General features: G+C 36.7%; 1 protein-coding gene across 2 annotated transcripts in view; it reads left to right on the top strand.

The window, feature by feature from the left end:
• Positions 1 to 12,717, top strand: part of SLC44A5 (solute carrier family 44 member 5) — a 330,443-nt gene that overhangs the window by 262,048 nt on the left and 55,678 nt on the right. For both annotated transcript variants that reach the window (XM_079128981.1, XM_079128980.1), the window contains exon 4: positions 11,176 to 11,260. In XM_079128981.1, coding sequence (XP_078985107.1) covers positions 11,176 to 11,260 — 85 coding nt within the window. The remainder of the gene's footprint in view (positions 1 to 11,175; positions 11,261 to 12,717) is intronic.

The following is a 12,717-nucleotide window of genomic DNA, read 5'->3' as shown; positions in this document are numbered from 1 at the left end:
TCATCCCTCCTAGTGTACTACATAAGGGATGCTCCTCATGGTGTGCCACAAGCAGCTGTATTGGCATAATTCCAAAAATGAGCCTCTCTCTTCAGTTAGGTCCAATGTTGGACTAAAAGAAGTGTGAAGGAAAATAATTAGCAAATGTTACTAGAAGTGTTGAGGATTTTTAACATCAAAAAATATATATCTTCATTTAAGGAAAGATGATACTGAGCCAGCATCACTGACACAAGTATTTTGGTATCTTTTGCCATTTTTATTAGATCAGAACGTTCATATACTTATGTTTTACTCAAGATCTTTTTTCATAAGAAATGTTACCACGAAAGAGCTATGCTTCTCACAAAATCTGCTGAGAAGAAACCATTCTTTGTACTTTGGAATACAGTTAGCTAGGGTAATACTTGAATATAGGAAAAGCACTTAGCATTCAACCGATGAAAAGTGGAATCTCTGCTCAGTGGATGGAGTGGAGTCTGGGTAGAAGGTAATCAAATCTCCTTGAAAGATCAAGCTAACATTTATGATGCTAGTCCTCTTTTGTCCTACTTCACTGATGGTTGCTATTCAATTACTGTACTAGCTGGGGGAAAAAAAGAGGAATATTTATTATGCAAATTATTTTTTGCTATCCTTGTGCTAACATTATGTATGTACAATGTTATGTACAATAATAGCACAATTTTAACATTCAATTAATTTTTATTTCATTTTCTTTCTAAATGGATTTCCAGTTGAGCAGGTTAGTTCATCATTATATTTACTTAGGGACTGCTTGAAGTTGGAGCCAAAAGTTTGTTTGGTTTTGTTTTGTACTATTTCCCAGGAGTAATTATCCTTATTAGTTGAGAAAATAGGAAGTTAAGAAGAATGTTAATGCAGATAAGTCCTCTGTCATCATGCTGTGACAAGCACAAGCCGATGGAGAAGCCACATGTAGGGGTCCTGGGCAACAGATTCAGCTGGGCTCCCTGGGGTAATTAGCCCAGTTGGAAAGATGATTGAAGTCCCATTTAACATCTGACTGCATGGGAGATGCTAAGGGAGAGCTAAATGTTTCCCAAAGTTCCTGATTTCCAAAACTCTGAGCAAGATTTAAGCATAGTAAGCCCATTCGTTTGCAGGAGCGACAATAGGTAAGCAGAACAAAACTTGGTGCCTGGAATTGGGTGCTGGCTTAGGCATTGATTTAGAGACTGGAGATCTTCATAAGCCCATAGGATTTTGAGGAGGTTGTTGGTGAAAATTTGAGGAAAATGAAGAAATGTGAGTGGAGACAGAAGGAAAGAGCACTTTGCTTTGTGGTGATAAAATGTTGGGCAACATTCTTTCCAGTGGCAATGTGGGCAAAAAGAAGTGTACCTCATTTATTCAGCAATCTAGCTAAAAGTGATCCTTATAAGAGGTTCCAACCCCAGAAGAGCTTCATCAACATAAGGACTGAATCAAGTGATAAGATCCAGACCTTCAATCTGAGCCTGATGCTGTAATTGGAGGAGGCTTCTGTGGATCTTGGGAGAGGGTATTTCGTTTGGAAAAAATGTAAAAGAAAAAAAAATTCAGCCAAAGAACAGAATATGTATTAATACAATGCCATAAATTCTTTGCCATTGCTTTCCTCTAGAAGTATGATTCATGTTGCTCTCCCCTTAAATCTGGTCAGGCTTTTGATTACTTCCCTCATAGAGAAATGAACCAAGTCAAAGCAGACCAGTAAACAGCCTTGATGTGCAGGTAGTTTATAGATCAGTACAAAGGATTCAAAGAATGCCATTATGACTCAGTCGGAGACAATAGGTCTGAAAGAACCAAGTACAGAAGGAAAGCGATCTATATAATTCAGTCTAAATTCTTCGGAGAATGTAGTACAGAATGAACAAAGTACTTAACAATAAAGTATGGTCACATTTATTTTTTACTTTTTGGATACTGGGAATTAATCTTAAGGGCATCAACCACTGAGCCACATCCCCAGCACCTTTTTGTATTTTATTTAGAGACAGAGTCTCACTGAGTTGCTTAGCTGAGGTTGGCTTTGAACTTTTGATCCCCCTGTCTCAGCCTCCCAAGCCACTGGCATTACAGGCATGTGCCACCATGCCCGGCATGTGGCCACATTTGACCTTTTCATTTCTGGCACTTAAGTGCATGCTCATTGTCATGAAGCAGCCCTGCAGTCTTGTCTATTTTTCCATGCACTGCTTAAGGAAATCCAACAGAGCATTCTCTTCTATGACCTGAACTGTTACAAAACACCAAGGAGGGAATTGTCTTATTTCCAGTTTCTAGCTTGGACAGAGACCATATTGTGTGCTGCAGCTCTTGACATTTCAGTTGAGCCACTGCTCATCTGAATCTTTCCCCTGCTCCAGTGGCTTTCTACAGTAGGATCCAAAAATGACTTGTAAGTCTTCAATTAACCTTATCCATTGCCCTCCTAAAGCACGGTCATTTTCAGAATAGTTGCATCATCGATGGTGTCTTGCTTTATCAGAACCTTCTCCTTAGGCTTGCTCTTGAGCCAGGGATGCCAGCCCAGTCTCTCCCTCCATGGCAGGTTCCTTCAGGGAGGAATTTTATTCTTTATGGTCAACAAACCTAGATCAGAATCACTGTCTCTAAACCATAATCTTAAGGACAAAGGGTTGATATCTTTTCCCTTGCCTCTATTAAAGCAAATTGGTCTTTCCCCATTCCAAGGGACATGAGGAAGGGAGAAACCACATGTTGTTAACTGGGAGAGGTCACTCAGGTGACCTCTTCAAGAACGAAGACAATGTGAGGACTTTTTTATTCTTGCTGTAGAGAAGGCCGTGAACCATTTCTCTTACTAATAAGTATGATTTAAAATTTTATTTTCTTCAGTTTGACATTTCTAGCTTTGTTGAGAAATGTTTGACAAATAAGCTATGGTATGTATTTAGAATGTACAGCATGGCATTTGATAAAAGTATATCTTGTGTAATTATTACCATAATAACCTAATTAGCATATCAATCCCAACATAGTTCCTTGTATATGTGTGTGTGTGTGTGTGTGTTAAGAATACTTAAGATTTACTCTTTTAGTACATTTTAAGTATATAGTACATTATTAATTGTTTTTACCATGTTAATCATTGGCTCTTTAGAATTCATTCGTCTAGTACCTGAAAGTTTAGACCCTTTGACCAATATATTCCAATTTTCCCCACCCCATTACCCCCAGGAACCACCTTTCTACCTTCTGCCCCTATGAGTCTGACTTTCTTTTATTTATTTATTTATTTAAATTAATATGTATATATTTAGACTTTGTATGTAAGTGAGATCCTTTTATATTTTTCTTTTTGTGTCTGGCCTATTTCACTTAATATAATGTCTCCTAAGCTCATCCCTATTGTCACAAATGATAGCATTTCCTTCTTTTTTAAGACTGAGTAATGTATACATATCATAGTTTTTTTCATCCATTCCTCTGCTAACAATTAAGTTGCTTCCATATCTTGGAATTTTTTTTTTTTTTTTTTTTTTTTTCTGTACTGGGGATTGAACCCAGGGCCTTATGCTTGCAAGGCAAGCACTCTACCAACTGAGCTATATCCCCAGCCCTCATCTTGGATATTTTTAAGTGCAAAGAATGTGGGAGTACAAATATCTCAAGATACTGATTTCATTCCTTCAAATGTATACCAAGAAGTAGAATTGCTGGCAGTTCTAAATGTAGTTTCTTGAGGAGACTCCACATTGTTCTGCATGATGGCTGGATCAATTTACTGCTCAACTTCAGTGTGCAAGGTTTCTCTGGTACCTCCTCAACACTTGTTCTGTTCCTACATCACCAGTTTCCTGCTCTTCCAGTTTAGGTGTTTGGCAGTGCAACTGAATAATCATTGTAAAGGGAAATTGGTGATGGAAAGTACTTATGTAACAGGAAGTCTTGTGGTTTTTATCTACTTTAGAACTAAAATGAACTTATTCATTGGATCACAGGTTAGAAACATTGTATTAGTGAAGTTTAAAACTTTTTTTAGAAAATTCAATCAAAAAGTGAGAAATTTTTAAAATTTTAGTTCCATTATTTAAAAATTGCTTTATTTAACTTTCTTAATGAAAAATATATTCTACATATATAACTAGAATCAAAATTCAATGTCCTTTTGCATTCTTTATTAATAAACATTTACAAATTAAATTGCATACTTACAATTTTGTTTTGAAAGTCTTTGTTTTAAAAAATCAACAGTTTTTAATATGACTTGAACAGATATTTTAGTATCGAGTGAGATCTTTACCTTTTGTTGTATTTTGCTGAATGCATGCATTCTATATGATTTTAAGTGGAACATTGTTAGCATAAGAGGAACTGATTTGTGTTCAAGGACATGACCCAAAACTCACCATTGGGTGGAAGAGCCCACCTGTGAAATGATAAACAACGTTTTTCTCATCAAGGCAACTGCATACAGGGCTCTTCCAAAAATGTTTCTATAGCAGCAGAGTCATCAACACAGATTTTCAAATTCGGTATCATGTGTCCTATTATCTGCTTCATTGCATTTGTAAATTGCTTGTGTTAAAAAGCCATAAGCACAATTTGGCAGGACTGTTCCTCACATATTAAAACAGTTAAAATGTACCTTTAAGGGATACAAAATAATGATTTGAAAGCCAACATTCCCAACCAGCAAGTGTTTAGGGAATGCCTTTGCTTCCCCAAACAGATTTGCAGTTAATTTTTAAGTGTCAGTGCAAGCGGTTGGTCTAATCACATTTTCTCCTTGACAGAGGGCTTTTTAATGGCTGCAACTTCTTGACTTAACCCTAGAGCACAACGGGAACATGCTTTGCAAATGTTTGAAAATGGGAGATAATGTTAGGTAATAATATTCGCTCCTGGTACTTCAGTGGCATACATTTCCTTCACACCAGTGAAAGCACAATTTGCCTGAATAAAGTTCTCACCCATCTCTTACCAATCTTTGGTTGTCTGTGGGAATTATCCCAATGATAATTTACACTTTACAAATAATCTCTCCTCTCTTATTTTCTTCCTGTCTCTCTCTCTCACACACACACACACACTCATGCATGTTCACACTTGTCTGCATCATTTTTTCACTTAAAGTAGTCTTTTTTTTTTTTTTTCTCTCGGTGCTGGGGATTGAACCCAGGACCTTGTGCTTGCAAGACAAGCACTCTACCAACTGAGCTATCTCCTCATCCCTAAAGTAGTCTTTTAAAGGTACTTCTAAAGGCTCGGATTTGCATTAACTGCTGTGCGACTTTGTGGATTGGTTTTATTCACCATACTAACTCAGGCAGTTTCATTTTAAAGCCTGTGCTCTTGACCACTAATCTGTACAGCCTTTTATTTAATGAAGAGGAGGAAAGGGGATTCCTTAAGTTGAAGGGGACAGAAAGGGAGCAGACCAGAACCCCTGACCCTCTGAATACTTTCCCTCCTTTCCCTCACTGTCTCCTGTAATTTCACACTGAGTTGAACTTAAAACAGGAAGTTCCAGTAACAGTTTAGAGAAATAAGTAAAGGGCACAGTTTAGGGGGAATAAATGGAAGTACAAGTAAAGATCATGAACAACTGCACATCTTCAGTCTTGTCCCTCAGATGCTGGTTTGGGTTCTCTTGGTGCAGTGTTGCTGTCAACTGTCAGGAATTATTTGTAAAACTATCCTCTCTGCTGGCCAATCAGAATGATTTATGTTTCCCTTAGGAAGAATGGTTTAAGAAGTAGTAGTATACAAAATATGAGATGTTTATCTCCATATATTGAGTCTATATGTTCCTATCACTAGTAAGTCCCTAAGAATAAATGACTAAATGAATAAGAATCTGAATAACAATCCAGCATAAAAGAATAGGAGTTTGATAGTATTCTAGACTGGTATTTTAAGATAATGCTTTTCATGTTAACTTTCTTTTAAGAATGAAGGCAAATAGATATTAGAGACTATAGCATTTGTTGGGTCCTAAGGAATATTTTAAATCAAGTTGAAATTTTCATGTAGTGAAGGACCAGAAAATACTGAAATCTTAGAAGGTGTAGCCGTAAGTTTAAATTAGCAAAAAAAAAAAAAAAAAAAAAAAAAAAAAAAAAAAAATCAAATGGAAAAGGATTTGTGTTCTAACTTATGAATATTTAATTTGGTAAAGTGAAAGATGGTATAACTACTTCCTTCAAGAATGGAAAACATTTTAAAATGTAATATGATGATGATTTGATGATTTATCTATTGCTATGTAGTAAATTACCCTCAAACTTGGCACTCTATACTAACAACCATTTCCCATCTCACGTTGTGTGTGATCAGGAATTCTGGACAGCTTAGTAGGGTGGTTTGTCATGAAGTCGCAGTCAAGATGCCAGCCCAGCTGCAGCTGACTGAAGGCGTGGCTAAGATGGAGGGTCTGCCTTTAGGGTGGATGTTGGCAAGGAGGCTTCAGTTCCAACTGATGACTGATAATCACGTGGCCTTTTCTGTAGCACTGCCTCTGTGGGTATCCTGATGACATGTCAGGTGGCTTCCCCTAGAGCTGGTGCTCTGAGACAGAGGAAGAGGGAGAGGGAGAGAGCAAAGAGGAATCTGGAGTGTCTTTTACTACCTACTCTTAGAAGTCATGCAATGTCACTTCTGCCATATTCTGTTTACTAGAAAGAACTGGCCAAGTCTGGTTCACATTCAAAAGGTGAGGAATTAAGTATCATCTTTTTTAGGAGAAATGTTAAATAATATATAAGCATATTTACAAGTTACTACACATGGTTATCAGCTGAATCAAAGTAAATGAGATTGGTGGTAAGAGAGAACTCCATGATAACATCCCCCAAAACATCTAGGAGAAAAAAATGACAAGGTAGAATCTGTTTTTGTCAACATTTTAAAGAGGGAATAAACATCTAACTAGTGACTCTCAACCGAAGTAGTACCACTGCCCAGGGAGTGTTAGAAAATTGAAGTTGATGCTTTGCTTTTCAGGATGTTGGGGTACAACCAGGGGAGATAGATGTCTTGCAATATTTGGAACAGTTCTGTAAAGCAAAACTGACTCTAATTCCTGCCTGACTTTCCTATGTCCCATTGATGTAGGTAAAAAACCTGTTTTAAATATTTCAACATAGAACTTCTGTTTTTAAATTACAAAAGATTTTGGATGATCTTAATAGATACCAAGGGAATTTGAAAGAAGATTCTACTTTTTTTTGTTAGAATTTACTACATTTAGGAAAATTGTGTCATTGACAGCACCACTTGTAATATTTGATTTTCCTTTACACTATGTCTACACCCTCCTGCAACAGTAGCTGTTATATTTACAGTGATTCTACCTGTAGGTGTAAACACCTGACCACTTCACTGTCTTCTAGTTTGGTCACACTTGAGCTTTTGTCTACTGAGTACATCCTGTTTAATTATGAATTGATTGCTTCTCATTAATATTACAATAAGGGCAGTGTATTGAATTTTTAAAAAATGTGCATGTTATATTATCAGTGCCGATTATTTTAAGATTGTAAAAGGGGCATTGTAAAATATGCTATGAAAATGATGTGTTGGGCATGATGGTCTTTAAAATGACAGCCACACACACAAGTGATATTATGGCACCTCATATAAGAAGCTCTTGACATTTGTGGGGAAATGTTCTAGAACAGATCTATTCAGGAGAAACACTGAATAATATGTGCAATGTTAAATCTTTTACTGACCACATTTAAGGGTGTAAAAACAAACAGGTGAGTCAAACCTGGGGACACATGCCTAATCCCAGCTATTTAGGAGGCTGAGGCAGGAAGGTTTCAATTTTAAGACCAGTCTTGGCAACGTAGACCCTGTCTCAAAAAAAAAAAAAAAAAAAAAAAAAAAAAAAATATATATATATATATATATATATAGGGCTGGGGTTGTAGCTTGTGGTAGAGTGCTGGCCTAGCATGTGCAAGGCTCTTCATTCAATCACCTGAGTACCACAAAAAAGGATTAGAAAAAAAAAAAGGAAGGAAGAAGATAAAAGAAATAGGTAAAATTGATTTTATTAATAATGTAATAATATGTTTTACCTAAATATCACTTCAGATGAAACCAATATCAAAATATCTAGATATTCTTTTTGTTGTTGTTCATACTATCTTTTAAAATATGGCATATATTTTGCTCCATAGACATGGAGCTAGTAGTTACCATATTGGATAGCACCATTCTAAATGTTCCATGAACAGAGAAATTCCAAGAAAGGAAGTAAATCGTGAGAAGCCCCTTACTTCATGAACAGGGGCAAAATGATTGCTGCTGGTGTATCTCTTTTTCCTCATCTCTTTTGCAGCTCTAAGCTCAAACTCTTGATGTACCAGATCAAACACACACCATCTGCAGCACAGCTTCCATGCCAGAGGCTGTGTGGAGAGGGGGTAGCAGCAGCTCAGTAAATAGGACCACCTGTCATAATTCAAAACTGGAAAGTCAAGGAGAATTTTTCCCTTGACGTTTCTATCTCCTCTCCTCCTTTGTCTCCTCCTTTGTCCCTCCTGAAACACTGTCCTCTCCTTCATAAGTATAAAGCTCGCCTCCCAAAAGGACAAAATTTCCAAAATTGCCTGTGTCATCTCCTTTCCTACATTATGTATCCAGCACTTGGCTGACATTCTTGTTGCTTACCAGTGTTAACAAGTTCATACCTAAACTGTCCTTTAGCAGGCAGCATCGTAGCCACTGTAGTCTTGTGGCTGAAACTCTGGGCCTTAGAGAACAAGTCATTTAAGTTTACATCCTGGTTACATCAGTTAAAAGCTGTGGGATCTTGAGACATAAACTGAGTCACAATTACCTGTAAAATTTAGGTAAAAATAATGCCCACCTCTAGGGTTGTTGTGAGGCTCATAATGTAAGGCCAGTGAGACGGTTAGTGTAACACACATGGCACAGGCCCGGCACACTGTAGGTAAACAGAAGCTCTCACTATTCTACGATTTCCTCAGTCTTTTTCTGCTCCCAGCTACATGTCCACATCCGAACCATTTTTCAGTCTTTCTCAAGCCCCACTTCTTCTGGAAATCTTCTACAAATTTTATTCTCCTTTTTCCATGCGCTTCTTATGAACTCTGACATAAACTTAGGCAGATTTTGTCTTCTGATAGAGTATACACAGTGATCATTTAGTAAATTCTTTGATTGATAATGGAAAAGTAAAACTATAGAAGATACTGCAGATATCAGACCCTGCTTCCCCTCAATCTAGCTGTTTGTCTTCAGTTACTGTGGGCAGGTTTACTGTGTCCCTTCACAGGCAGGCTCCACACAGTGCCATGGTTTCCAGAGGCACAGAGCCACAGCTGGCCAACCACAGTGACCCATTAACATGCCCTTTAGCCTTAATACCTTCCCTGAATGACTTCCTTTGTGCCTTTTTAAGCTTCTTGGAATTACCTCCCAAATAAACTACCTGTGTCAAAGTCCTTATTTCTGATTTTACTTTTGGGGAAACCACAAAAAACTAGAACTGATATTAACTGAGTCTGTGTGGGATGTGCTGAGCTACATGTTAGGTATTCTACTTCCATTTTCTTCTTTCATAATCTCAACATTCTTATGGTTTGGGTATTTTTATGTCCATTTTTCAAATAAATTTGAAAGCCAAGACTCCAAATAAGTAAGTGATTTGTTCAGGGTTATAGATAATAAGTAGCAAACTTAGCCATCTAAATGCTGCTTTAGGTGCCTATTTCTGAATTAATAATTCTTTAGAAAGAATAGTACATTTTAGGATAAAGCTAAAAGAAACACATTACAGAAAAGAGAGATAAAATTAGATCGCTTTCTTGGGTTTAGCCAAAATGTGACAAACTAAGATATGGAAACAGACTATAATAAAATAGTGTCTGAAGACATTGTGCTTTGAACACGTAGATGTCATTTAAATGCCATATTTATAGGCCGGTTTCTTTATTCTGGGAAATAATGATGGGAAGATATGGCAGCAGAGAGCTACTCGAATGAGTCAGATTTCATAAGAAGGTATTAGAAAATGAAACTGATTTGGCCTCTATGACATTGGAGAAAGAATTAGACAAAGAAGGCTTTTCTGAGTATTTAGATACTGAACAGAAAGCCTTGGACCAATGAGAAAAAAAATATAGGGAGAAAATTTCCTCTTCCATATTAAAATTCAGAATTGATTTTTTTTATCTTCCCAAGTCACACAGGCCACATACATAAGCGGGATTGAATTATAACGTGAACTGTCAAATTCAATAAATGTGGGTAAGGAGATAGCTGGGCAAATGTTAAAGGAAGCAAAGGACAAAAAGATGCGTTTTCCACATGCAGAGGCAAGCATTATATGACCAACAGATTTCCTGGATTTTTAGGAATGGTATTAATCAAACTGAAGAAGTTAGAACATTTTAGTTAGAACTAGGGAACATCACCCAGTTTACCTGATGAATATTACTTTCTGTAATTATAAAATCTAGCACCAAATCAAGTTTATGATTCTTTAAAAAAATGGTGATGAGTTTGTAAGAGGTAGAGCTCAGGAACATCATAAAAAAAGAGAATCAAATCCTCAATTTTCATGAAGTTTGAGAATACTTCATACATATATCAAGCCTTTAAATTATTAGACAAAATTCATGGTGTCTTAAGTCTGTGTTACCTCTGCTGTTGATTCTGTTTGCCTTTATAATGTCACTTAAAATCAAAGAGAACTAGTCAATTTGAACAGGGCATTGTAGTTTCATTCCTTAAAAAAATTCAAATGGTTTTCACTTATGTATAACCCAAACACATTACATCATATTACTTACTGTAAATTTATTAGCACTGCTATGAAGTCATATAGTTTTGAACCCTAGAAAAAGTGTCTTCTAGCCAAGCAAGCTTTTGTACTGTGCCCTCTAGTTCACATTTTAATAAATGTCATTTTCTAAGTGCATTACCTCATGTTTTGGCTATAGTCCAGATAAATCCTGAGAGAATAAGAGAAATGTGCTTTCTGATTGATTCATCCATATTTTATTTTACTTTTCATTAAGAAATTACTCTTTGAAGAAAATCAATAATCTTCTGTGACTGAGGGGCAAGGTTAGCCTGTTGCAGTAGTGCATTCTAATATCACAAATCAGACTGCCGTTGCCAAGCTATTGCTCATAGACTTTCTGTTCTTTCTTGTTCCTGCAGCCTGGGTACATGGCGACCCCAGAAGAGTGGCCTATCCTACAGACAGCCAGGGTCATTTTTGTGGTCAGAAGGGCACCCCCAATGAGTGAGTATGGTCACTTTTGTTTCGTGTGATATTACTGTCTAAGCTGGAACCTAGAAATTGCTTTTACACCAGTTCTTCTGGACTGCTTAGGAAAACTGAAATTCATAAAGGAGGCTTTCCCCACCCCTTTTCCTACAGATAGCTATAAGCAGTTGGGAAGTTCAATACTATATGACTTAAGATGCAATGTCATTGTCATGTAGCATTTTATTAGAATGCCTGAAGGCTCTGCTTGGTGAAAATATAATTCTTAAAGATGGATGAGACAAGTATCTCAGTAGCCGTATTTTAAAGTGCTCTATGAAATGGGCTATTGGAAGACCTAATCCTGAATAGCTGCCTAAAAGCCAGACGGTACAGTAGTTTATTTTTGTCACAGCACCCACAGAGGAATCATTCTGCCCTTCAAAGCCAGGGACATATCCAGAAGGTCTTTGATGCTTGGTAGTCTTTTCAGATGAACTTAGCAGGTATGGACACTGTCCCAGAGTAGCTGAGCAAAACGGCACCTTTATAATGTGAATCAGAACAGATATTTCCACTTCTGAAAGCAAGTTTTATATTCCTTCACAAAAAAAAAAAGCAAAACCTCATAAATCCAACATTTTTGAAAAATGTTCTCTCATTTCTCACAGCTCCATTTCCTTTCTTTCACTACCTGAGGTTGTTGCTAAATCTCCTGGGTCTTCATAATCTATTCAGTTCCCACGAAAGCTCGATTTGAGGTGGTTTAAAAAAATAAGAAGCAGCAATAGTTCCCCAACACTTCCAACACCCAAACACATGGTTCAGAACACTTCAGTTTTGGTCTTATGCTACCCACCCCTAACCACGAGCTTATTATTTCAGGAGATATACAAATTTTTAAAAAGTCAACAAAATTTACAAATAGAATTATTACAGACCATCAAGAAAACTCAGAAATTTAGAGGAGTCCAAGACAAATCCTTAATCATGTCAGGTTGAGTTTATGGAGATAAATCTACTCCCAGGAATGATCCTCTGCCTCTTAGGGACAACTGGAGTAAATTCTGATTCAGGGTGGGTGATTCTTATTTTAACCTCACTAACTTAGGAAATCTTAGACGTTGCCAACAAAACCTTCATACTATGAAGGACAAAGAAGCACCAGGTGGTAAAAAGAAAAAAAAAAATCAAATAAATCTCTAAATCTTTGGTTCTTTAAAACAGGCTATTTTTAAAAGGGTTTTCATAACAATAAGTTTTCTAGACCTGTACCAATGACCCATTTATTTTGAATGAAAATGTGACACCACAAATTTTAGGATGTAAAGATTATACAAAGAAAATCCTTGCTTAATACACAGACATGCTCATTGAAGTATTATTTATAATAACAATATCGTTATTAAATCTTAACATACCTTCAACTACATGTGGATAGTAAATAATAGCCCATTTAATTAAATGTAATCAAGCAGTGGAAATTATATTTC

Source organism: Sciurus vulgaris (genome assembly GCF_902686455.1).
Source record: "Sciurus vulgaris genome assembly, chromosome: 1".
NCBI classification, from domain to species: Eukaryota; Metazoa; Chordata; class Mammalia; order Rodentia; family Sciuridae; genus Sciurus; species Sciurus vulgaris.
This window is presented reverse-complemented; position numbering and strand designations above follow the sequence as displayed.